Below are 25,319 nucleotides of genomic sequence, written 5' to 3'. Positions count from 1 at the left end.
TGTTCTTGTGAATAATACATTGCTTAGATTGTAGCCTCAGGAATTCGAAAATCCGATTTATTCTTCCATAAAAAATATAAAGTAAACAGCAACTAGCATTCTCACTTAAAATTTATGATCAATGTTGATCCACTGTCAAAATATTTTGTGAATAAAGGCTTCTTAGATACACCTGTTCAGTATTAATGTGCTGCCCACAATCAGTTTGCAATAGAATACATTTATGCCATGAGAAAAATGTGTTAGAGTATTACAGGACTTTATAAGACTAAGTGTTGGCATTATATGTAAATTTACACTCAAATTTAAAACTAAATAACCATTCCTAAACTTTTTATATAAATGTATTTCTACATTAGATTAATGAGCTCTTAAAATGCTAATTGTTAATACTGTTCTTTTACACTCTGCATGCTGATCCTCATCCTGTTTGACCAATTCAGAAACTCCTAGATCACAACAATGCCATGCAGTTCAAGCTAACAATTTCACGTTAACTAATCAATATACTTCTATGAAATTGTACAGAGGAATCTCTATTACATTGTAGAGCAATTAAGAAAAATGTTTTCAAAAGATTAAGTGGTTTAGAAGAATTTTATATTTGAGAAAACACCCCTCACTCAGTGTATATAGCGATTTAGTTCTCCAATATTTTCTCTAATCCCATTTTTAATTAAAAAATTTAATTTGTGGTTTGATTCACAGAGAACAGATCAAACATCCTGCAATACTACAAGTGCAATTCCTATTAACTAGCAGGAAAAGGTCTTTTGCATCATTGTTTTACTAATGGTAATTGCATGTTCAGTTGCATCAGATAATCACTGCACCATTCATGTTGCAATCCATTGATACAAAGTTATTCCAAGAACCTCTCCAGCTATAACTGTATCCAAAATCAAATTCCCATTACAACCAGCTCTGCTTTCAAGTTTAAACAAAATTCATCTTCAGCCAGCCACTTATACACAGCTCTTCTACAAGTCCAATATTGTTTGTTTTATGATTTTCCAGAGGATTTTTCATAACTTTAATATGACATCAGTACATATGCAATGTAATTTGTCTACTTCCTGACATACATCTTAACACAGAGGACTCTGTTTTTACTTAGACGTTAAAAGCTAATGAAACTGTTCTCTCCATTCCTGATGGCTTTCTAAAATATATTCAGTATTTCATCACTGAGCAATAAAGGCTCTCCTGTAGAGCATCATGAGCAATCGTGGAACTGTTAGATCTGAACTGAAAGCTTACTTTTTCCAGACTCGTTTAGTCAAATGCTTTTATCTCGGATTTTTTTAATTGAGTATATAATAGTCTTAATATTGTATGCTATAGTTTTGGGGGAAGTGGCGGTGGATAGATGGAGGTTGTTTTTGTTTGGTATTTTAATTTACCTTGGAACATGAAGGAACAGCATTATGAAAATGTCAAATATATTAATGAAAAACTGAAGACAGGATTATGTAGACTAATCACTCCAACTATTCGAAGTGTATACAACACTGTGATTAAAAAACAAATTAGAAATGGAAGTATATATGATGTTTCACAGCAGAGAAAGGTCAACTGTGCATGCATTTGACCCAGATTTTAAACCAGAAGGGACCATTATGACCATCCACTCTTGCTCCCTTGGAAACAGAGGACAAAAAAACTATAATAATTTCTGCATCAAGTCCACAATTTCTGTTTTAACTGTAGCATGTCTTCTAGAAAGGTAACCAGTCTTGATTTAAAGACTTCAAATGATAAATAATTCACCACATCCCGTGGTATGTTGTTCCAGTGGTTAATTCTCCTCACTGTTAAAGATCTGTTCTTTATTTCTAGTCTCAGTTTGTTTCACTTCAGATCTCAGCAACTGGATTTTATGATGCCTTAATCTGCTAGATTAAAGAGCCCTCTACTATCAGAAATATGTCCCCATATAGATAGATTCTTATGGTTTAAGGCCAGAAGGGGCCATTACATCATGTACCCTGATCTCATATAATAACAGGTCACAGAATTTCACCATTACTCTTTAGTAAACCCAGTAACTTTTGTCTGACTAAAGCATACCACACAGAAAGGCCAGGGGCGGAAGTGACGAATGTGTCACTTCTGGGACTGACCGCGCCAGCCAATTGCACCGGCTGCAATGCCCCCCAAAGCATGGGGCCCAAAGCGGTCGCCCCGATTTGCCGTACTCAAGGGTCCTGGGGGTGGTTAGGGGCAGGGGGTCCCGGGAGGGGGCAGTTAGGGGACAGGAAGCAGGGGGGCTGGATGGGTCAGGGATTCTGAGGGGGGCGATGGGAAGTGAAAGGGGGTGGGGGCCAGGCAGGAGGTGGAGGCCAGGCTGTTTGAGGAAGCACAGCCCTCCCTACCCAGCTCTCCATACAGTTTTGCAACCCCAATGTGGCCCTCGGGCCAAAAAGTTTGCCGACCCCTGTTGTACACTAATCAAGCAAGCTCTAAATCTTCTTTTTGAGAAGTTAAATTGATTGTGCTCCTTAAGTCCCTCAGGGTATGTCTAGACACCAACTGGGAGTGAGCCTCCCAGGCCAGGTAGGTTGCTAGACAGAGTGTCCTCCACACAGCTATTTTTAAGTGCGCTAACCTGAGCTCTGCAAGCACAAGTCTGTCTATCCGCACTGCAAGGTTCACTTCCAGTTGCAGTGTAGACATGCCTGCACTGTAAGACATTTTGTCCAGCCCTTAATTAATTTTTGTGGTTCTTCTCTGCACCCTCTCTAATTTTGCAAAGCCTCTCTTTAAAATGTGGATTCCAGAACTGGATGCTGAATTCTAGTAACAGTCTAACCAATGAGACACACAGAGGTAAATTCACTTCTCTGCTCCTACTCTCTACTCCCGTATATACATCTAAGGATGACATTAACCCTTTTCCCCACAGCATTGCCATGTACTACTAGAAACAGACTACCTTTACAGTTGGAAAACCTTGTTGTGTCCGGTCTTTCACTGAGCCTCGGCTGCCCTCAGTCAAGTACCGAGCTCTGTGCTGGGTCTCCGGCTGTACCACAATCTTCAGCTCCTTGCCTTCACTTTTAGTAGGATACTGACCACACAACATCGGGCTCTTCTTCCCTCCGGCTCCTTTCTGGTTTTCTGATGCTCTGAGAAGTCAAAGCAGACCATTGAGAACGTGTTATAAGAAGTTCCCATATAAAAACAAATCAATGTAAAGTGCCATAGATAAAACAAATAAATTGGCAGGTGAAATATTTATAAGAGCAAATGTTTAAGCTAGACTTGTCTCACTGATAGAGAAGGAACCCTGGAGGGTAAGGCAGGACAATGCTTCCCTGTCTTTTCCATTCTGTGAAAATATGAACTGTTTTTCACATAAATAGCAAAGGGGAAACCAATTAGCATTACTAGAATAAGTTAATAATAGGAGGAAGGCACATATCCTATCCTCTCCCCAGTATACTGTATAATCAGAAAATGTAGGGGAAATGATATGCATATTTGTAATATGACTTAAAAGCTCAACAGAATTAAGGTTAAATGATATAAATTTCTTCTTAGATAGAAAAACAGCCTCATGCCTGTCTCCTCCTGAATTTGCATGACCATGCAAGTTCACAACTACTATTTGGTAATTTCTGTCAGATCAAATTGAGAAATATATGAAAAAGCTGTTTCAAAAGTATTTGGCTTAAGCAGATACGCCATAATTGCACTGACTTTAACACAAATGCAGTGCATGCAACAAGACCATCTCTTCCCAGGTGTGTGGTCTTCAAAATGTACTGTAGCTTGTGATCAGTTCCATAATTAAAACCTGAATGAAGAAGCCCTCCAAAGTATAACATTTCACAATTTTTTTTGTCCATTTTAAAGGATCAAGAAAGAATGTCTCACTGACCTTATACAGTGGAAGTTTGTAGAATATCATGAACCAAAGTCTGCTAAACACATTTACCAATAGTGAACAGAACTATTCCCCTGGCAACTAGGGTTGGCTGGGAGAGGCCTTAATCAGTTTATGCAGAATGTAAGCTTTAACTTTATCAACAATTAGTTTCTGCATTTATGGATGTGAAGAAACCATTCTAAATGTCAACTAGCCAGTGTTGCCTTCTTGAGTGCATGGATAGCCTGAAATAAGGGAAAGGTGTGAGATTCCTAAGGAATGCTGTTTCAAGGCACCTCGTTAGCAATTTGGCTGGGGAAGGAAAGGAAACCTCTTCTTCCTCAAAGCCACACACTGATGGTGGACCTATTTCCTGGAAACTTTGCCAGCCTTAAGCCCGGAGAGGCTATTTGCACTCTGATTAGAAGAGTTGATGGCCCGTGGATTTACACAATGGTGGATCTGCAAAGTATCACCCAGCCTGAAATTCTCACCGTACAATATTACAGAGCAAGGCTCCATAGTCTACAGGAAATGCACATCTTTTTTACAGGTTTCCCCAACTCCTGGCCTAACCCCTGTATAGCTGAACCACAGTAGTTTTGCTACAAGACAGGCCTTCACTGCTGTAGAGGAGGGTGCAAGTTTTTCCCTTAATACTGCTGCTACATGTCTGATTTTCCACAAGGTTTCATCCATCATGCTCTCACCTACACCAAACCTTGCAAGCCCCTTGAACACTTGCAACAAGTATGAATAATCTTCTGACTAAGGATCTAGTGAATGATTTATCAAGGGCTGCAGTAACGTAATTTTGTGTGTTTATGAAATTTAACCTTAAGACTCAAACTGTCCTATGAGCCTGTTATTTATTCAATCTGAGCATAGAATCCCAAAGTGCTTCACCAGACCTGTTTTGTAGGTTTGTTTTCAAATTAAAAGAAAAGATGTAGAACTTAGAGGTTATAAAAGCATACAAATTGCAACAGTACCATTTTATGGCAAGAAATCCTCATGGTTCAGCTTCAGTGTAGCCAAACAGGCTGTTACCACAAAAACCCCTTTAGTTTTATTTTCACCCAGTTTTTTTATTCTACAGAAACCCTCTTCCAGTTGGGACAATGTACACAAGTTAATGAAACCTAAGTAAACACATGTAGGAGAGCAGTATTAGTTACACTACTGTCCTAGTTAACCAAAAACACTAACTAGATTCAAGGTTTTTAGATTATCAATTCTCCATATCTTCTGTTAGGAACTTATTCCAGTATATTAGCAGTTTTGAGTCAGTACATTTTCTCTGCTTTTCATGACATCCAGAATTTTAAATCATGTAATTAAACATGGGAATCAGAAAAGGAATATTAAGCAATTTAATTATCATAAAAGTATAGTCATATTGTTCAGAGCTCTGAGATTGGGATTCACATTTCTTTGCCTTTAGAGCTCACCTAATTACCTATAATGTCACAAGAGAATTCTCAATGCAGAAACATATGGGTTACATATTTTGATCTCTCACACTCAGAATTCCAGCTAAACAGATTATTGAAGGAGACTTTAAGATCATAGAAATTTTGATGGGAAGAACAAACAGACATGTGACCTATTAAAAGAATATACACATTTAATACTTTGTCCTCCCTGGACTACCTATGTGTTTTCTTTAATTATTCTACTTTTGAATCCTGAGTTACCTTGCTTGGTAACATACTCCACATATACTGTGTTATTTTTGTTTGAAGAGGTACTGATTGCCAATTATTTGGAATGTTTTCCCATTAAGAGTCTCTTGAAATTATGATGATCATTTTCAATCTAATTAGCTATATTATAGATGAATTTTAAATATTTCACTGGAATCCCTCTCATTTATCCCTGTTCCGAACTATAAAGGAGAGCTCGTATTCCTACACTGTCCTTCTAAATTCAGTTACCTTTTACTCCCAGAATTAGTGGCATTCCATTTTCCATGCCTGTGCAAACAGCAACAGCAATATTTTCCATATACTTATTTATTAATTAGCTTAACGGGTATCAGAACCAAACAAATCATTCTGACTGGCATGGTCATTCAAATGAACTGCCAAAGCCAAATGCTTTTATTAGAATACATTCCATGATGCCCACTCAATATCTCAACATTCTATTTTTGTTTTATTTGTTTCTTCATTGTCCTGATAATTTAAAGTGTGTGCCATCTGAACCACAGATGGTCCAAATGAAGACTTGAGACTAATAGTGAGACAGAGACTTGGCATGATTCCAATGGAGGAACAGGAATCCTCCTATTTGCCCTAGAAAATCATCAAAAAATCAAAGCCTTTTAAAAAAGCTTGCACAAACTCATTTCGCAGTTTCTATGGAAGTGGGCTTTTTTCCCCTAGCTTTTACAGAAGATTAGAAGTCTCTTCTGAGGGAGCTAGTATTTCCATTGTATGAACTAGTGTATATAACAAGTGTCATCACCCTCCCTCTTCTCCTGAAGCCAAAATGTGAGTCAACTAGCTTGGCTGAGCTCCACTGGGCAGAAAAAGCAAAAAAAAAACCCCAAAAACAAACAAACAAAAAAACCCCCGCACTACAGTCACTCCTACAATCTGTGTTTGCAGTGCTGCATCTCTGTACTCTAGATGTACATGTCCCGTGCAGGGGGCGGGAGGGGGGGGCATTTCCATATACTACCCACTTCTGATACTAAAGCATCTACTTTTAACTAGAATCTGCTATCTGGAACTTTATCAAAGTTTTTCTTACAATCTAGATATATTGCATAATGCAATACTACTATAATCAACCTTGTCCCCAGTGTTCTAAAAGCTTAAGGCTATATAAACATAACCTTTCCTTTATTAATGCATGCTGCTTAGCTCCTGTTATGGTAGTAATGAACATTTTGCTAGCTTCTTCATTATTAATGCTACCGAGGTCATACGTCTGTAGCTTACTAAGCCTGTGCTCCCTGTCTGGAGAAAACTTCTACGCACACACAATTCTTGTCTACAGGAAGAGCACTTCTTTCCATGGTGACTGATAATTGCTTTCTTTCCTGCAAGCTTGGTGCAACCTTGTTTTCTAGCTTTCCAAACAACTTGTTTATTAATTTGAGACGCTACAAATCAATTTTAAAGAGTTAATATTTCACAGTATTATAAATTTTTCCTGGTGAACAGGAATGTTGGACTGTTTCACTGATACATCTAGACCATTTGTGGTAAACAGACAAAAAATTGTTCCATTGATTAAGTAATTTTTTGCAGAAGGCAGGTGAAAAAGACCGGGTGGCAATATTTACTCTACATCCTTTGGTGAGCCTGATTCTCATCTTACCGAATGAGGTTTCTACCATGAAGCTGCAGACCACTCTGGAGAGTTTCTTAGAATCACTTTCTCAAAGCAACATTTTAAGTATGGAACTGCAATGACCCTGGGAATACAGACTAAAGGCTGTTTCCCTTAGGAATATGAAAAGCTCATCTTTCCAGTCAGTCATATTTTAATGTTCACCATTCCAGTGATGAACATTAGAACACATTGCAAGCACATACATAAAAGTAAAAAATAAATCTACCCACTTGACTGCAGTATAAAAATAAGTACTAAAGAAGCCACAGGTAAAAAAACAAAAACAAAACCCCCCCAACAAACTATTGTAAACTCATGGAGGTTTTCTCTCTCTAAAGCAACTACTGAAATGTATCTAGTAAACAGTGTGAAGTGGTAGAGATGAGAGACTACCACCCAGGCGTGCCCACATACTAACACACACATGCACACAACCCAGAAGCACAGAGAGAAACAAGATTAGAGATTTATTTCTGAAAATCAAATACAGAAGTGAGTTCACATGAAAAACAAAATTTAGTTCAGCATATAATCTTAACATTTTATCAAACAAAAAGCGAAAGACGTGTTAATTTAAATGCTGAAAAATCTTAACAAGCAATTAACTTCTACATCCATCGCTCTCTCTATTTGATAAATAGAAAGAGACAGACAGACAGAAGCAGATAAAATGTATCAACTGAGATCCTCACATAAAAATCTGAACAAGGTATTTTTAGGAAGACAGTGTAGAACAGTTGTAAGATCTCTTCAGTACTTATAGCTCTTTTTAAATAGACTTTTTACAGATGGAGCCATAGAATTAAAAAGCTTTCTATCCTTTGGGAATCTCAATCCACTGGGGGAAAAACCTTGGATAATCTCACCAGTACTGGACTGAATCACTAACTAAGCCTAGCATATGTTATATTGCAATAAATCTTAGCTTTACTTCTCTGCAAAGCTTAGCAATTTTAGAATAAACTTATGAGCTAAGATACAAAAGGGAAGGAGAGGCTGTGTTTATGTGAAAACCTGAGTAGAACACTTGAGAAAAATCAGGAATATGTTGTATTAGCTTGGTGTTAATTATGGTGATAGAACTTTAAAAAATGTAGATACCAACCCATTTCCTGCTTTTGAGTTGCCTTTGCTGTCCGTGCTGAGCTGAGAAAGGACATAGTGAGGCGCTTTGGCACTGTCGGCATCAAATATATCCATGCTGGATCCTTCACAATCTCGACGTTTGATCCCTGGCCTCTGCTTTGGATTTCGTTTGCGTGATTTACGTGGCACCTCAGTGTTATCATTGTAGGAACTGGTGCTCATGTTACTGAAGTTGGAGGGGGAATCCTCCATCCACATAATGCAGCTCTGCTCTGATTCCAATCCACACCCTTCATCTTGGCAGGACATCTGACTGCTATCCAGCAAATCCTCAGGTGGTGGTGAGATGTACAGGACTGTATGTCTCTTCGGCATTGACTGTTGCTGCTGGACTGTGTTACTGGTTAACTGCTTTTCACTTACCCCTCGGTTACTTACCCCCACGGCTGAGGAGCAGCTCTCCACTTGCATAGCCTTGCTGTCGGTGACTGAGGTAGAGTAAATGGTAGGACTGGAAGAGGTGGTAAAGGAGCTGCAAGCACCGCCCATGGAGGAAGAGGAGGGAGCTGAAGAAGCATCTGCGGTGTATAATTCAGAAGTAAATACAAGATACATGTTTGCACCTGTGCTGGCTATAGCAGTCCCATTGAAATAATGTGATTTGTGAACTGATTTTTCCCCCAAATGAAAATTTGGAATTTGGTAAGTTTGAGAATGTAAATGCTTCAAGCAATACAAGGTCTAAGCAATACAATATTATTTTTGAAGTGTCCAAATGGTACTTAAACTTTTGAACTATAATCAGTTATGTTTTTAGTTAACTTTAAGTCATTAAAAAGGCTGCAAGCAAACAACAAGGCTTTTATTGCTTCAACTGGACTAATCATTTGAGCGTAAGCCATTTTATCTAAAACAATGGAAACCCCAAAGCAAAATGTATGCTTGTAGTCCACATTCAATGCCAATTAAACCATTCATTATTAGAATTTTTTGAAAAGACGGGACTGTGCTTAGCCACAAAATATTAAAATAAGTTTCTAACCTATGAAGCAGAGAACTACAGGTCATTTTTAATGCAGACACTCCCTGCTTCAGAGGCAAATCCTGGAATAAAAATATGAGAAAATAAATGAGAAAATTGCTGCTGATTCCAGATATCAATTATAAAATGATAAATAAAATATAAAATCAACTGAATTGTAGGCAAAATGGAACTGGTACCAGTCACTATGATATGGGTTGTTTATTGTGTAGGTTCAGAACAGGGACAAAACTGATTTGTAGCATGCTTAGCATGGAAAGATAAAAGGCCACTAGGAACTCAGAGGCTGAAGAAGTCAGCATCAGACTATATACCCCCATCTCCCAGGAACCTGTTAGCTGGTCCCCTTAAATACAGAAAGTTAAAAGCCATATAGAACCAATGAGGGGACAGAACTCTTAGTTCAATCGTGCCTCAGTGTCCTCAGGGACATTAACAGGGTCCTACAGCTATCTACCCACCTACTCTAGCAAAAATTATTTACTAACCAAACTGGAAACCCTATAGATCAGACTGCCCTTGATACAGGAAAGCAGGGCTAAGTGTTCAACAACAAAAAAAATCAGAAGATTTTTGAAGAGCAACAGGATTATTTCTACTAAAGATTTTTTTAAGTAACTCTCTCAAAACTTGACATATCAATCAGCAAGTGAGTAAAAAGAAAGAATGTTAAAATTCAAGTAGATGTTTTCAATGATAGCAGCTTATTGCAGAACAACTCACAAAACTGTATGTTTTACATTAGATTGTAAGCCCTCCAGGGAAGGAGCTATTTTCTTCTTCTTCTTTTTTTTTTTTTTAATAGTGCTGATCACACCAAAACTCAAGGAACAAATACCACCATCACAAACTTCAATGGGAAATAAACCTACACTGGAATATCATAGAATGGTCATTACTGCAGCACTAAGGGTAATATCTGCTGTAAGGAGGAAGTCAGGTTTTTTGGGGTGTTTTAAATCCAAAAGGCAGGAGTCTCTGATAAGCCACTCAAATCATGACATTATTTCCATAATGTGGAAATTCAATTAATTAATCTGTATTTTAACTATCTTGGACCACTCTGAGGAAATCTCAGAAAATTAAAAAAAAGGGGGGGGGGAAACATTTTTTTGTTTAACGATGAAGTGAATATTTATTTTCAGGTATGGTAAAAATGAGAAAACCATAAAAAAAAAATCAGTGTTTTTGGTAATTAAAATTGAAGCATCAGAACCATATGAAGAGTCATTAAAAATGAAGGTTGTTTTTAAAACAAACAATTTAATTGGATGTTTTTCTGTTCTAAGTGAAATGAAAAATAATCCCTATCTGTGGTTAAGTTTTAAGAGAAATTTAGTTGTCAGTACAGTTTATCAATAAATTACTCTTTCAGCTATGTAGAAAAAGACTCCCTTTCTCCACCTCCTGGACAAGCTGAATGATACCAGTTCCATTTTCCAGTTTGTTCCTTGGTAAATGTAGTGGCTGAAGCTGGAGGATTCAGTCACTGTGAACTGCATTCAAATTTAAAGACAAATTTATCTGTTTTGTAGCATGCATTAATTCAATGCTTCTTCTTTAGAAACATTTATAAAATTGGAAAAAAACTTCTTCCTCTAGATATTAATTTCAGTGACAATATTTAGGAGCTGATTTGCAACCACTTTGAGTTGAGAAAGATTGTTACCATACATGTTTTACCTTGTTTTGTTAGCAACAACAGCATTAGTTCCTATTTAGTATTTGTAAATTCACCTACATAGAAAAAAAGTGTGCAGCACACACAGAGTATGTGTGCTACATGCAGGGTTTGCAAGTGGAATAATGCTGCAAACTTGTCCTGCTGCACAGCAACATTTTCCCTTCTTAGGTATCAATCCGTTTACTAATGAAACGAAACACCATGCACAACAGAATGTAGAATATGAACACGTCATGGATCTCTGCCCATGACAAAAACGTTAACTGGAATAATAAACAATTACACAGCTGACCCTTGAGTCAGATAACAAAGTTCTAAAATTGGGATAAAGGTGATCACCCTTCTGCAGAATTTAGCGTTAAGGATTACTTGTGAAAACGTTTAATATTTGCTACAAAAGTAAACGTTAAATGAGCTCTTCTAAAGAAGCATTCATGTGAAAAACCAAAGCAGCAGAATTTAGCACTTTATACATGCAAGTCTGCATTGGGACAGGTATACCAAATGGTGATCATATCCTGCATTTAAAATAGAAATCCTAGAAATCCAACAGATGAATTTTACCTTAATTTTTGTGGAAAAACTATTTAAAAAATATTATTTATTAGCACAAAGCTAAATAGCTGGTAACACCAACACTGTCTGAGGTCACCAACGAACAATATTTCAAAAACTTTAATCATAAATACTACCAAGTTCCAAAACAAATTTCCTCCGTATTTTTAAGAGAATTCGAAGGAAATATATGTTCTCTTAGAGGGACCAGTTGCACTGTATTCCAATTAGCAGGGATGCCCTGTGTATCGGTAATGCAGGAAACAAATGGCAAGCTAAACGAATACTGTTTAATACAATCCAAATAGCCTCCTTTTTTGCTATATATTCTCAAAAGTATTCAAATATCATCCATTAATATGCAACTGTTAAAATATGTATAGCTTTGTGAAGTTCAGTGTTTTTCCTATCATACCTCAAAAATATACAAAAAGCAGCATGAGGATCACGCCAATCAAAGCAGCAGATCATTTATTTTCTGCCCTTACAAAAACAGGCAAATCTGAAATGTGTTTTTGAGGATAAATCAGTGTAAATGCACTTTCTAAACATTTCAAGTTATGCCACTAGTAAAAATGATGCAACTATTTCATGTTTACAGGTAGAGCCAATAGGTCTCCAGCCAATTCATCTTCTTCCTAGTTTAAAGAGTAAACAAGTAGGATCTGCCAGGTATGAATTCATGAAGTTACTATAATGAATAACAAACTAACATTTTTACATAATTTCATTTTGTTTTTTTAAACTTTAAATATATTTGGAGCCAGTGCCAATCTATGCATACATCTGATACACAAAAGGGATCCCTTGGTTGAATATGCTGCATTTAAACATTCTTTATTCTAAGTTTTCAATGCTTTAATCTTCATTGGTCCTGTTTTAAAACTTGAGAGCATTTTTCCATTTCCTACTTTTTTAGAAATTATCCAACAGAAAAAGGAATTGTTCCCAAGAGTACAGGAATTGAGCATACAACAACCAGAATGCAAGAAAAACCTCACTTGTGTCCTGGAAAATTAGAGTACGAACACAGACCTTTTTAAGCATTTTCTTTTTGTCTTAGAGTGTAAATTATTTACCGTAGAGACACATTTTTATCTGACAGCTTAGTTTAACAATGCTTACCAAAACCCACAAATATTAATTTTGTTTACTTAGATAGTTACTATATTCTGTATTTGCACATTTGAAATAAAGACAGAATATTAATAAGACTTCGCTACAGTTTTCTTAAAATTATTTGAGAATTACAATTTTATATGATATAAGCCAAGTGAATTTTTTGATGGGGTATGCAGCCAAAGGACCATAAAAGCAAATAAAACAGGTCTGGAAGTGTATTTTGTATTTAAATCCTTTCAAATTAGAGTATGGTGGGTCATTGTTAGAAACTAAAAGCCTTTTAGCTATTCTGAATATCACCTCTACTCCATATGAAGTTAGTAGAAATGAAGAAAATAAATTTCATAATCTGTTGCCTCCACTCCCGCAAATATCTCTCCATAAAGCCAAACAGATTGATACAGAACAAGCAGTTTAACACAAGGCATTTCCTGTTCTCTTTCAGGCAACACAATTTACACATTAATAGATGCAATTCCATAGTTTGTACATGAAAGAACCTAAACTAACCAAGAATTGTAACTTAACATATTTGGTCAGTGCTGGAGTTTATAATGTAAATTAAGAAAGAACACCTATTTCTCTGCACTATTTCTAGAATGACTGATGCATAATTTCCAGTTGGTCATGGCATCAGTTCACCCATGTTTGCTTTCAACAGGGTGAAAGCTGCCTATTAGTCCCAGCTGCCCATCTCACTTTCAGGGCAGTAAAGCAGCGTTATTTTCATAGCCTCTTCTTTCTATGAATTGGAATAATTTAGGTTCTTTCTGAAAATAGAAAGCAGCCAGAAAGCAGGCAGTGGGAAAAGGGGATGCAGTGCCCATGTGGCACAAATGCATGCTACCAAATTCACAGGCTAGTATCAGGAAGAGTGGAATGCATAGCAAAGAGCATCCCCATGTGCAAATTAGTGCTGGATTTTGTTTTACAATTTGTTTATTGAAAAGGAAAGAAACATTAGCTACTAAATTACTGACTAAGGCCACATTATATATTTCCATAATTCTGTGGAGTCAAACAAGACTTTCAGCCTTTAAAATAATGGGGGTGGGGGGGGGAGCAGGATGATCACTGCTTGCTCTGAAGGGAGTTGCAGTCTTTAAAAATAGCTTAAGAGGAGGCAATCCTTGTTCCATGAAATCCTTGTTCACTCTCTTCACAGAAATCCTTCAATACTACAAGGATTCACAATCCCTCAAAAATAAACAAGTGCCTTACTCCTGACATTTAAAACATGCTGCTATCTTGCAATGCGAGTTACATCCCATAGTCGAAATTGCAAGATTTCAAATGCAACTATGTAAGAGATTTTTTGTTTTAAAAAGTATTCCAACCCCCTGTGCATGAACAGTCACTACATACAGGAAGTCATTAAGAACTCTCCTTATTTTTCAGGGCCTAGCATGTATGCCATGCGCTCCACTACAGGCTGTCAGAAAACAATTGGTGACAAAAATGAAAATTCAAACACCACACAGGGTAAAGTTTGGGACATTTATAGGTAAGTCCCTACTTAACTTGAGATACTGTGGAAATTGCAGATTCCACAATATTAGGTTCCACAGCAATTCTGACAGCAGGAGCGCCCCCGCTCTCAGCCCCAGGACCCTGACAGCAGAAAATCACGGAAAAATAATAATGGACTTTATTACTGCAAATAAAGTCCATATTACTTTTTTTTTTTGTTTTTTTTTTTTTTGCAATTTTCCATGTCTTGTCTGCAACCCAGCCAATTTTTTGACAATCATCCCACAATTCAAGTAGGGCCTTATTTACAGGCCTAATGCACAGAGTATGGCCCTCCATGAATGTTATTTATAGACCTTACATGTTATATTCTTGGCAATATTTGACTTTTTCAGAATAAAACAGAAGGATACTACATACAAAATTTCCAGCATTAACCCTGGTGTTGCCAAAGGTTTAAAAGTTATGAACCAGAACTTACAAAGTGGCTGCAAACCTGCTTTTAACACCTCATATGCCAACTTTGGGTTTCTACTTTTGTTCTTTTAGTATTACTGATGTAAAGTCAAAAACTTTACAAAAAAGTTTAGTTTTCAATCAATCCACTATTTAGAAACAAAAAAGAAAGAAAAAAAGACTTATGAAGAAGTCTGAAAACAAGACCGACCTATACCCTGGGTGAGATTGGATGGGTTAAGTGTCTCTGGCACTATTTGTCTTCACTATTGACAGACACTGTCACAACCCACCACACGATGCCTGTCTCTGAATGGCGGAGCTAGAATGCAAGTTAAGTATTAATAGAGAAAACAACTAGCATCCCAGTAAATATAATCAAGCAATCCAATTCACCAGTTATTCAAAAATAAATAGTCACACAGATTCAAGATAGGCTGGTTATTTTAATTTACATTAAGTCCAAAACAGTTTCAATTCCCTTACAATTACATGCTGAAACAAGCAGTACTTTATACCTAGATTAAACACATCATTCAATCTGTTTTTATATAAACACCACCAATAATTTACACTCATGTTTAAAGATACAAAAGTAGTAATTTCTTACCTGCAACTTTTTTGTTAGTGATTCTCATCCACCAATTCAGTTTAGTAGGTTTTCCCACTCAGAGTGGTGTCAGAGGCAATCAAGCAAGTCAGGCAGAATTCTACACTTCCTCAGCTGCTCCCTCTTCCAGCTCTCACCTTTCATCTCCCCAACTTCCTGACATAATCAAACCATCTTAAAAGGAATAATTCTGTAATGTCTTGACTGGTGGATCAGAATAACAAAAAACCATCTCTGGGTAGGAAATGATCTCTTCTGTTCCTCAAATCCACCAGTTCCTTCCAAAAATGTAGTAATGTTGTGCTGAACTAAGTGAGGTTTTTATACCACTATGACAAGGAATTTCTCCCCAGTAATTACACACTAGGTTTGTCCTCTTTTTCCTGTCTTTGTTTCTGCATTATTTGATAATAAGAATGGTGCATTTTCATAATGAATTAATGCCAAAACCTTCTTAATGGGTGGGCTTTATTGCTTATACATCAGTCAAGAGAAGGCTGAAAGCAACTTTGAACTAGAACAGAAATAAGAATTAGAGACCTAAAGGTCTACTACTTATTCCACTGTATTTTTAGAACTTAGAGGGAACACATACTGCCAACAGAAATTTCCATTCAATGGAAAGTGTGTTTGTGAGAAACTTTCCTTTCTTCGACTCTCCCAGTACATATCTACACACTATCACCATTACACATAGAACTCATAATGATAAGGGAACATCCTTGCCTTAACTGCCACCAAGCTAATTAGACATTGGCCTCTTCTGGACTGTTGAAACTATCTTCATAATCGTGTGTACCTAGAAGTGACACACTGGGAATGGGAGTGCAGTTTAGAAATACCTTGCTCAGAAATTAGTTGTATTACAACAGTGCCCAGAGGCCCCAGTATGCTAAGCACTGCACTATCATATAGTCAGAGGAAGACCCTGGCCTAAAAAGCTTTACAATGTATATTAACCTTGTAAAAAAAGAGAAGCAGTTGATATTTCTTGGCTGAAACAAACGTGCTATAGATAGTTTTTCCTCAAAGCTGTGCATTCTATGAAGTTTGTCCTCCTTGAAATTCCCTCCCCTGAAACATATGGAAAGCACTTCCTGAACATTCATCTGTTGTGTTGTGATTGAAGTGATGGTTTTCTGCATAGCTGATTATGAACCACAAGAATTGAAAGCTTTCCAAGACTTTGGACACCAGACCAAAACCAGATCGAGCTTTTTATTTCTCATAATCAAGTCAACACATGACATCATAAACCTGCTATGTTAGCACTCATATCACCTTTGAAGATTCTGGTAACTGCTTCCAGACCAAAGGAAAGGACCAGTGACTGACACTGGCAATGAAGTCCACCTAGAATAAATACCAGAAATTTCTGCTATTGATATATGGAAATAAGCAAAAGAAAAGCTGATGTCCTGGCTCCAATTCTGCAAAAACTCAGTTTCCATTTTCAAACTTTATTTGCAATTAACTGATTTGGAAATTTTAGTATGAGTATTACCCAAAAGCTTCTTCTGCTTTATGGAGGAAGAAAATGAACCTAACCCTTAGGATATGGTTGCAAGAGGGGACAAATAATTAATTGTATGGCTCTTTTATTAACAAATGAGCAGCAAAATATGATTTTCAGAATTAAATGTACAAAAATGATTACTCCAAGTATTATGGAGCCCCCCTCCCCCCACAGGAGAAGTTATATTACCTCTTTAAACCTGCCTCCTTATATACCATTTTAAAGAAAGGAACAATCCCTATACCTCTAGCTATAGTATAAATGTAACTTTTTAGCAAATTCAGCACTACTGTAGATGTTTCAATTATCCCACTCCACAGGGCCAACCTTTCTAAGATTCAGAAGTATTATTCCTTTTGTTTAGAATGCCAGATTCCACCTGCTCCATAATACCTCATATCTCGTGGATGGCAGCTGACAGAATCCCACAGATCATCTTTTTTTTTTTTAAATTGGGAAAAACTTAAGAAGAATGTGCAATCAGAATTATCTTCAGGGAAAATTTGATCTAATAGGTCTATGCTACTCTCTCTCAAGATACCATATAATTTATTTTTGTATATTGTTCTTACCAAAACATTACTCAACCCGTCTGATTACATTCTATATATGCAATTTAAGAGGGTTCTGTGAACAAGCTTCAGGGATGTGGAATTTGTGTCCCAGTGTTTACTATGAGAAAACAAATTGATTGTTTTATTAGAGCTTGGAAAGTTGAGATGGGAATTGAAAACAGCCAGAAAACCAAATCAGATGCAGGAAGGTTGTTCATAATGGTGAGGAGGAAAAAATATGGAAGAATGATCCATTCCCACAGTGGCAAAATGGGAACAAGAGATCAAAAAGAGACACTGGAAAGGATGCATTCCTTACTGCACCCCGAAGATTTGCAAACTGTCCTTAGTTAAGATTCTACTGGAGGGAGAAGGAACAGGACTACAGCTGGCAGTCAAGATGCTCCCTTTATATTTTCTGTGCAAGGGTAGAGAGGATTTTATTGTACATACTAATTCAGAGAACAGGTTCACCCTTCACATTTACCTTTCAAAAAGCAATACAGTTTGAGGTGCTTAGGAACAGGGGCTCTTGTATTTGAAGTATTCCAAACAGAAGAAGATGACAGAGGGCTTTTGACTTGCTACTAGAAAGGAACACAAGAGAAGAGACTTAGATTAGCATTTTGAATAGAAAGATAAAGGCTTGTTTAAATCAGTTTCGTACAAACCCATGTCCTCCAAATGTGAAAAATCTCATCAACATCTGAGAAATACAACTGAAGAATCAGGCACCTTCTCCTACAAAGGTTTGAAAATGCTCATGCCAGGAACATTAAAAGTGTGGGTTCCTGGAGCTCCAGCTGCTGATCTATGTAAGTGATCAACTCCAACTATAGCCTAGATTGAGATTGCTTCATCATCTGGATCTGCAATCAAAAGAGCCTAGTAAATGATCCATATTTCCTGTTAGTAATATGCTCGTGCTGGCTCACATGTTAGTCTTTTTCCTGCCCTCTGGATGAAGATGCTCCCACATGCAGCAGTCTATACAAAGAGCTCACGATGCTAGTCCTTAGTGCTGATGCATATAAGGGAGCCCCTTTTCCTCCTCCTATTTTCTGGAAGTGTGATGGAACTAGATACCTGAGAAAGAAGCTGAGGATATCAATGTTGCAGCACAAAATTCTGGATTCCTCATTGGTTACACTTGCCTGATTGACATTCAAAGAGTGGGTAAAACTCTTCATCTGAATTGATGAATATGAGATACACATCGTGTTGCTTATATTAAAATTATCAAATGTGTTCATGAAAATCCAACTATCAAGACTCTGTTTTAATATTTTTAAACTGACCTGTAAGTTGTAAAACAAATGTTAAATGGTAGAACTAGAAGTCTGTTTCTGTCAGGCCCTCACACCTGAAAAACAGCCCATCCTGCTCCTCTAAAAATCTGAAGAGTTAGCTGCAGCAAGATTTTTATGCAATGTATTTACATGGAACAAAACCTCAGAGCAAAGCATCTGATGGAAAACCCTACAGTAATCTGATTTTCAGCCAGATACTGTGTCACCCAGTGGCTAGGGAAGCAGAAAACAAATTATGTTCAATCTTAAAGGAGAAAAAAAAAACCCTCTGATCACTCCCTATGATTTAATCTTCTCATTGCTTCTAGTAAAGTGCACCTGCATCATTTTATTTATTGATTTTTACACTACATACTAAATGCTAGGCCTATTTCTAGTTAACTCCATCTCTTAAAAAAATAACAATGTATTTAATGGGCTCACCTACAGTGATGCAGGTTTAGACTTATAACATTAGAAAATACGTTATAGTTTTAGGATAAATAAGATAGCACACAAAAGATTTACACAAAACACTAGAAAGAACAAACTGGCTTATGATAGTGGAACTCTAAGATGCCAAGGTCACCTTTCTTTCCAACTTTACCATTTCTACAACATCAGCCATTTGAACGTGTGTCTGTGTTCTTTTACTAACCACTTTTCAAAAGTGACATTCAGATGAGTGAACAGCCAATCTTGGTTTTTTAAATTAAATATAAATACACAAGCACACTCCTCTTTCTCTCTCTACAATACACATAGGGAGCCTGGAGTGACCTTCCCACTTTTTTTCCTATTAACAGAAAGGAGACCAAGCAGACTCCTTATACTGCATGAGTCAGGACCAGCTATGACAGCTGCCTGAGGAGACTGCAGCAACCCTAAGACAATTGGGGCATATGATAGAGAGTGGTGCACCCAAAAAGGAACTAGTGCAGCACAGGGGAAGACTGCTCCTTCCAAAGAAGGAGAAATAGCAGTCTTCTGACTGAAGCACCTGTGCCTCCTTCCTTTGGGAACCTGGAGAATTTTGGGTATAGGGGGAGAAAAACTCCTCCTTCACAAAAATTGACAGAACACTGAAGAGAGGGCTGGGCAAATCTAACCCACCACAACTGGAAACTATGGCTCCCCTGAGAATAGGAGAATCAATCCCTCCAAAACATTCAAAAAGAAGGCATGTGTAATGCTCTAGGCGAGCCCAGCCTGGGCTCCGGTCTACTAACTCCAGCCTAAGTATAAAACTTCCCAGACCTCCCACTGAAGCTGGACTACTGTGCTCCCCTCCCTGCAGACGTTTGGTCAAGGGGAAAGATGGAAGGCAGAGTCTCCGAGTATCCTCAGCCCAGGATCCATCTCTTTGCACTAGACAAATCCTATATGCTCAGAGAGGGACCCTTGCTGTGTGGAGGAGATGGTGGGGAGGACAAGAGACTTGGGCCTCATCTCACCTCCCAGTGGCAGATCTGAAGTCTGCTTGGAGGGACTGCAGCAGGGCCTCTGGCACTGATGCATCAGCAGGAGCATGATCAGGGATCTTGTGGCAACACTAGTAACCAGCCCACTGGGTCCACGACAGAGCCTCACACTCACTTCTCCACTCTCTCCTATTGTTTGTGGAGGGGGCTGTTTCTTCTCCTATTGCCAGCTTCCAAATGGGGCGGTCACAAGTCAGGTCCAAAATTTACCAGACTAACCCAAGCAGCCTCTCCCAATCTTGGAGACAAAGGGGGTGTTTCCTTCCCCCACAACCTCCAAAACTGTCCCAAGTTTGCAGGGGAAAGAGATATGGGTGGTCCTGTTCAGCCCCCCCACACCTTTGGTTCTTCTGGGGAGAGAAGCCTTCTCCCAAACTGTACCAGATGGTGGAGGCAAAGAGGGGAAGAACACTGCTACTGCTATGTATTACACCAGGGGTCAGCAACCTTTCAGAAGTGGTGTGCTGAGTTTTCATTTATTCACTCTAATTTTAGGTTTCGCGTGCCAGTCATACATTTTAATGTTTTTAGAAGGTCTCTAAGTCTATAATATATAACTAAACTATTGTTGTATGTAAAGTAAATAAGGTTTTTAAAATGTTTAAGAAGCTTCATTTCAAATTAAATTAAAATGCAGAGCCCCCTGGACTGGTGGCCAGGACCCGGGCAGCACGAGTGTCACTGAACATCAGCTCGCGTGCCATAGGTTGCCTACCCCTGTATTACACAAACAGTAGATTCACTTGCATTGTGTCTATTTTATCCTTCTGTTGACTCCTGTCACATCTTGAAAGTGTAGCCTGGGATTTTCACCAAGGGTCTAAGGGAATTAGTCACCTAACTGCCACTGAAAGTCAATTAGATATGGGCACATAACTCCCTTAGATTCCTTTGAAAGCCCCAGCCACAAACTCTTTGGGTTACGGGCCATCAAAGTTGTTACATATGTACACAGCACAATGGCGCTGATCACTGACTGGGGCTTTCAAGGTACGAATGATACACTATTTAAAATACCAAGATTCAATCCTTCGGACACTCATTTTTATGGCAGGTGACAGCAGTAATGAGATTCACACTTTAATGTTTTATACTAATTTTTAACAAAGTTTATATAATCTAAGCTGTTAAATTTCTTACAATCTTTATAATCAAGTGTGCCACTTTTGATCCAGCTTTTTAACTGCACCCTGTGAAATCTAAAAACCCAACTGGCTTCTCACAATGCTGATGCAGAGGAATCTTCATCAGAAAGTGACATTAAAGACCCCTTTTAGTTCAGTGAACATAGAACCTTCTTCCAGTGTTTACAAATAAACCTCTGATCTACATTATATTCTTTCAGTTTTCTTTAAAGGAAAGAACATAAGGCCATACTGGGTCACACCAAAGGTGCATCTAGCCCAGTATCCTGTCTTCCAACAGTGGCCAATGCCAGATGCTTCAGAGGCAATGAACAGAACAGGTAATCACCAAGTGATCCATCCCCTGTTGCCCATCCCCAGTTTCTGGCAAACAAAGACTAGAGACACCATCCCTGCCCATCCTGGCTAATAGCCATTGATGGACCTATCCTCCATTAATTTATCTAGTTCTTTTTTTGAACCCTGTTATAGTCTTGAACTGTCAATGCTGCAGTGTAACCCAAACACAGCTAGCACATTCCCAGCTTTTTAAGCGGATCTGGATTGACTATCAGCAGATGCTAAAAACCTAGCAGGAACAGACATTTAGTTCTGTTTATCTAAACTCAAATGCTCAAAAATTGTCTCAGTAAAGGTACAAATATAGTTAGCAGTTACATTTCTGTCTGTGGATTTAACTAACAGTTTTTTTAAAACAAAAATCTATGTTTCTGCAACAGTACTCAGTTGTTGCTGTACCTTTGTACCAGATTCATTATTAAGAACTGAGGTAAAATCTCTTGTATTTTAAAATCTCTTAGAATCAAACACTTGTAAAAGAAATTACCACTTTTTATAAATCTAATGACTAGCAAGTTCCACGGTACACAATTAAATCCACAGACTCTGTTAGAAAACGTCTGGCAAAACATGAACGGTGATCAGTGCTGTAAGTTTCTCTTACAGATTTAAACCTTTTCAGCCTCCAACCAGAAAGGCTGTTTATTACACTGTGCATTTCTGGGGCATGTTTTTATATAGAAGGTTAATGCACATGAATCTACAGCAAAAGCTGCATAATGCAGCTACCAGCACCCCCACCTCAAACATTAATTTTCTAGAACATCAACTGATGGACCACACACCACTCTCAAACTTAATATAATGTTATAAAGATTACAGGGATCCAATTATTCAAGAAATCTCAGCCCATTAGGGAAGAGATATAAGCCATGGGCACAATGATTGGTTTGCCTTTTCGCTAAAGTGAAACTGCTTACTAAAGAGTTCCAGCTATACACTAGCACTCTGCAGAGCACTGGTGCCAACCTCACAGATCAAAACTTTATCCTTAGCAATGGACTAACTCTTCCTTATTTATTTTTTTAAAAACAAAGGTCAATAAAAGGGACTTTATGCTTTAAGTTTAAAATATTCTGCATAAGGAGATGATCTTAATATTTTGTAAATAAATACAGTTTAAGTGTCATGTCCCACACTTTCTCCAAAATGACACATTGTAAAAAGAAATGTGCTTAATTCTAAACTGTGTACCTAATTTAAATAGTAATTTCAGACATTTTTGATAAATATGAAATCACATTAACTAGTTATTTATGTTTTAATATGCAATAAAAAGATTACAGTACATGCAACAACGGAAAATATATATGTGTGGTTTAATTCTGAGAGCTTCTTCAGGCCATACAAAGGAAAACATGGTATTTTTCTTCCTATAGCCTGATAAAAGACTTAAGGCCAAAATACCATCTCATATTCTATCTTCTATGCTAGGTGGAATTCATTATTTTACACACATTGACTCAGTTCCAAATTGGTGCCTACCATATCTGAAGAGAAGAGTGCATTCTAGGAGTTAGTACACACTTATGGTTTTGAAGAATGTACCAGTGGGAAAAGCATATTATGCATGTAATGCAAGTATGATTTAGGTAAAATTTTCCTGTAATGCATATCATTTAGTTTGATTGTTAGAAGTCTCCTAGAATGAGCTCTCATTTATTTCTTCATAATCGTCTCAGACTCCAAACTTTGCCAGCACTGTTCATGTTGGCCAGAATACTACACATCTTAAGGATATAACTGAGCAAAGTGGAATGCTTACCAGCAGCAACTACAGCTGGAGGAGGCGAACCTGCCTCACCACCACTTGTTTGGCTCATGGATGCTACAGATGTTTCTCTGGAGGGTGGTAACTGCAACTCCTTTGGGAGGAGGTCATAGACAGATTCTGAAGGGAAAAAAAAAAAGGAGAAAAGGGGTTTAAACACAGAGATCAACTGTCATTTTTGTAAACATAGATTATATTAAAGATTTTAGTCTAGGAATATAGACCATCGATGTGGCATCTCAAGAAGCTTCATAAGAAGTTGCGTAGGCAAATTTCTTGGAGATCACTGACCCACAGAAATCAAGTTGATTTTAAAAAAATTAAAAAACTTAAAATATACAAGTTTTCAAGACTGAGCAAATTTGCATTTTCCCTTTCAAGACACAGAGTGACCATCTATGAACCTGCAACACATGGGTGCCTTTGAAACAACACAGATGATGAAACCCAGAACAAAGTACCTGAGATCTGGAGACAAAACTACTCTCAGTATTCAAGCAGTGGAAATAGCTTCCAATGGAGAATAGACTAATATTTAGGAAATAATGTAAAACCTTCCTATTTAATAATTTTTTTCACTATAACAAGAATGATGGTCACAACATACATCAGCCCTTCCCCCCTCCCCAACAAAAAAAACCAAAAAAGCCAAAGATTCTATAAACTGAAAAAAGATATCAGAAAAGAGCCAGAACCCACTAGAGATGCTGTTTTATGTGGAAGGCCCTCAGACTCTATGGTAATGTGTGGCACTATAAATAATAAGTAAGTATTTTTGTGAACGTATCTGTTGTAAAACAGTTATGGCTGCTACACACAACATGCCTGACACAAAACCACAAGAGCAAAGTTTAAGATGTTAAGTCACCTAACACCAAATTCACTCTGCTTTTCCACGTTAACTCCTGATTCAAAGGTAAACTATTCACCTGTAATCACATGATTATTTAAAATTAGCCTCATAATAAAAGCTGCCACTGCATTCAGACAATAAGAATATGCCATCAATCTACTTTACAGAATATTTATTAGCATATTTTGGTGAATCACTTTCAGAGGAAAGAAGAAGTTTAAATTTCAAGCATGTTTTAAGTTATTTAGATTCAGGTTGTGATGGGGAGGAGAATAAAAATGTCTGCTTACATTCCTCCCCTTCCCCCTCAACTCCAATATCCTGGTCAGATGCACAGAACACAGGAAGGGGGGGGAAATGAACACCCAAGGGAATGGGGAAGAGAAGTAGCTGCCATATCTCAGGAAGTATATGGTAAAAAGAAAGAAAGAACCAGAAATAGACAAAAGTGATGTAGGAGAGGGAGAACAGGCAGTAATGGAACAGAAAGGGAGCAAAGGGGAGGAGAATGTAACAGAAAAACAACAGTGAATTGTGGTGAATATGAAAGAGTAAGATATAGGAAGTTACTAGAACACTAGCCAAATGAGCAAAAATATAGTGATAAAGGAACAAGATATTTGATGAATGGAAAGAAAATGAAGAGGATAATGAAAAGGAAAAAAAAATTAGAGCACTAATTAATTTATGGTTTATTTTATTGTATTTCATTTGCAGACAGACCTCTCAGCACTATTTTGTGGGGGAAAGGATGGGATAGCTCCTAGTTATCAGAGTGGTAGCCGTGTTAGTCTGTATCAGCAAAAACAACAAGGAGTCCTTGTTAGACTAACAATTTTATTTGGGCATAAGCTTTTGTGGGCTAGAACCCACTTCCTCAGATGCATGGAGTGGAAAATACAGGAGCAGGTATAATACAGGAGTGGTTGCGTCATTACAAAACCTAAAACTTATTTCCCCAATACTAATTTCCCCCTACTGTTACTCACACCTTCTTGTTAACTGTCTGAAATGGGCCACTCTCATTACCACTTCAGAAGTTATTTTTCCTCCCTAGGTATCCTGCTGTTAATTGATTTGTCTCGTTAGACTGACCTCACACATGGTAAGGCAACTCCCATCCTTTCATG

At 37.7% G+C, this 25,319-nt stretch overlaps 1 protein-coding gene across 1 annotated transcript in view; it reads right to left on the bottom strand.

Moving 5' to 3' along the window:
- Positions 1–25,319, bottom strand: part of NFAT5 (nuclear factor of activated T cells 5) — a 134,421-nt gene that overhangs the window by 58,358 nt on the left and 50,744 nt on the right. Inside the window, exons 2-4 of the mRNA XM_044987477.1 lie at positions 23,331–23,456; positions 8,322–8,880; positions 2,936–3,128 (exon numbers count right to left, since the gene is read on the bottom strand). Coding sequence (XP_044843412.1) covers positions 2,936–3,128; positions 8,322–8,880; positions 23,331–23,456 — 878 coding nt within the window. The remainder of the gene's footprint in view (positions 1–2,935; positions 3,129–8,321; positions 8,881–23,330; positions 23,457–25,319) is intronic.

Source organism: Mauremys mutica, chromosome 14 (genome assembly GCF_020497125.1).
Source record: "Mauremys mutica isolate MM-2020 ecotype Southern chromosome 14, ASM2049712v1, whole genome shotgun sequence".
Classification (NCBI taxonomy): Eukaryota; Metazoa; Chordata; order Testudines; family Geoemydidae; genus Mauremys; species Mauremys mutica.
Note: the sequence above shows the minus strand (reverse complement) of the source record. Positions and strands in the feature narration are given on the sequence as shown.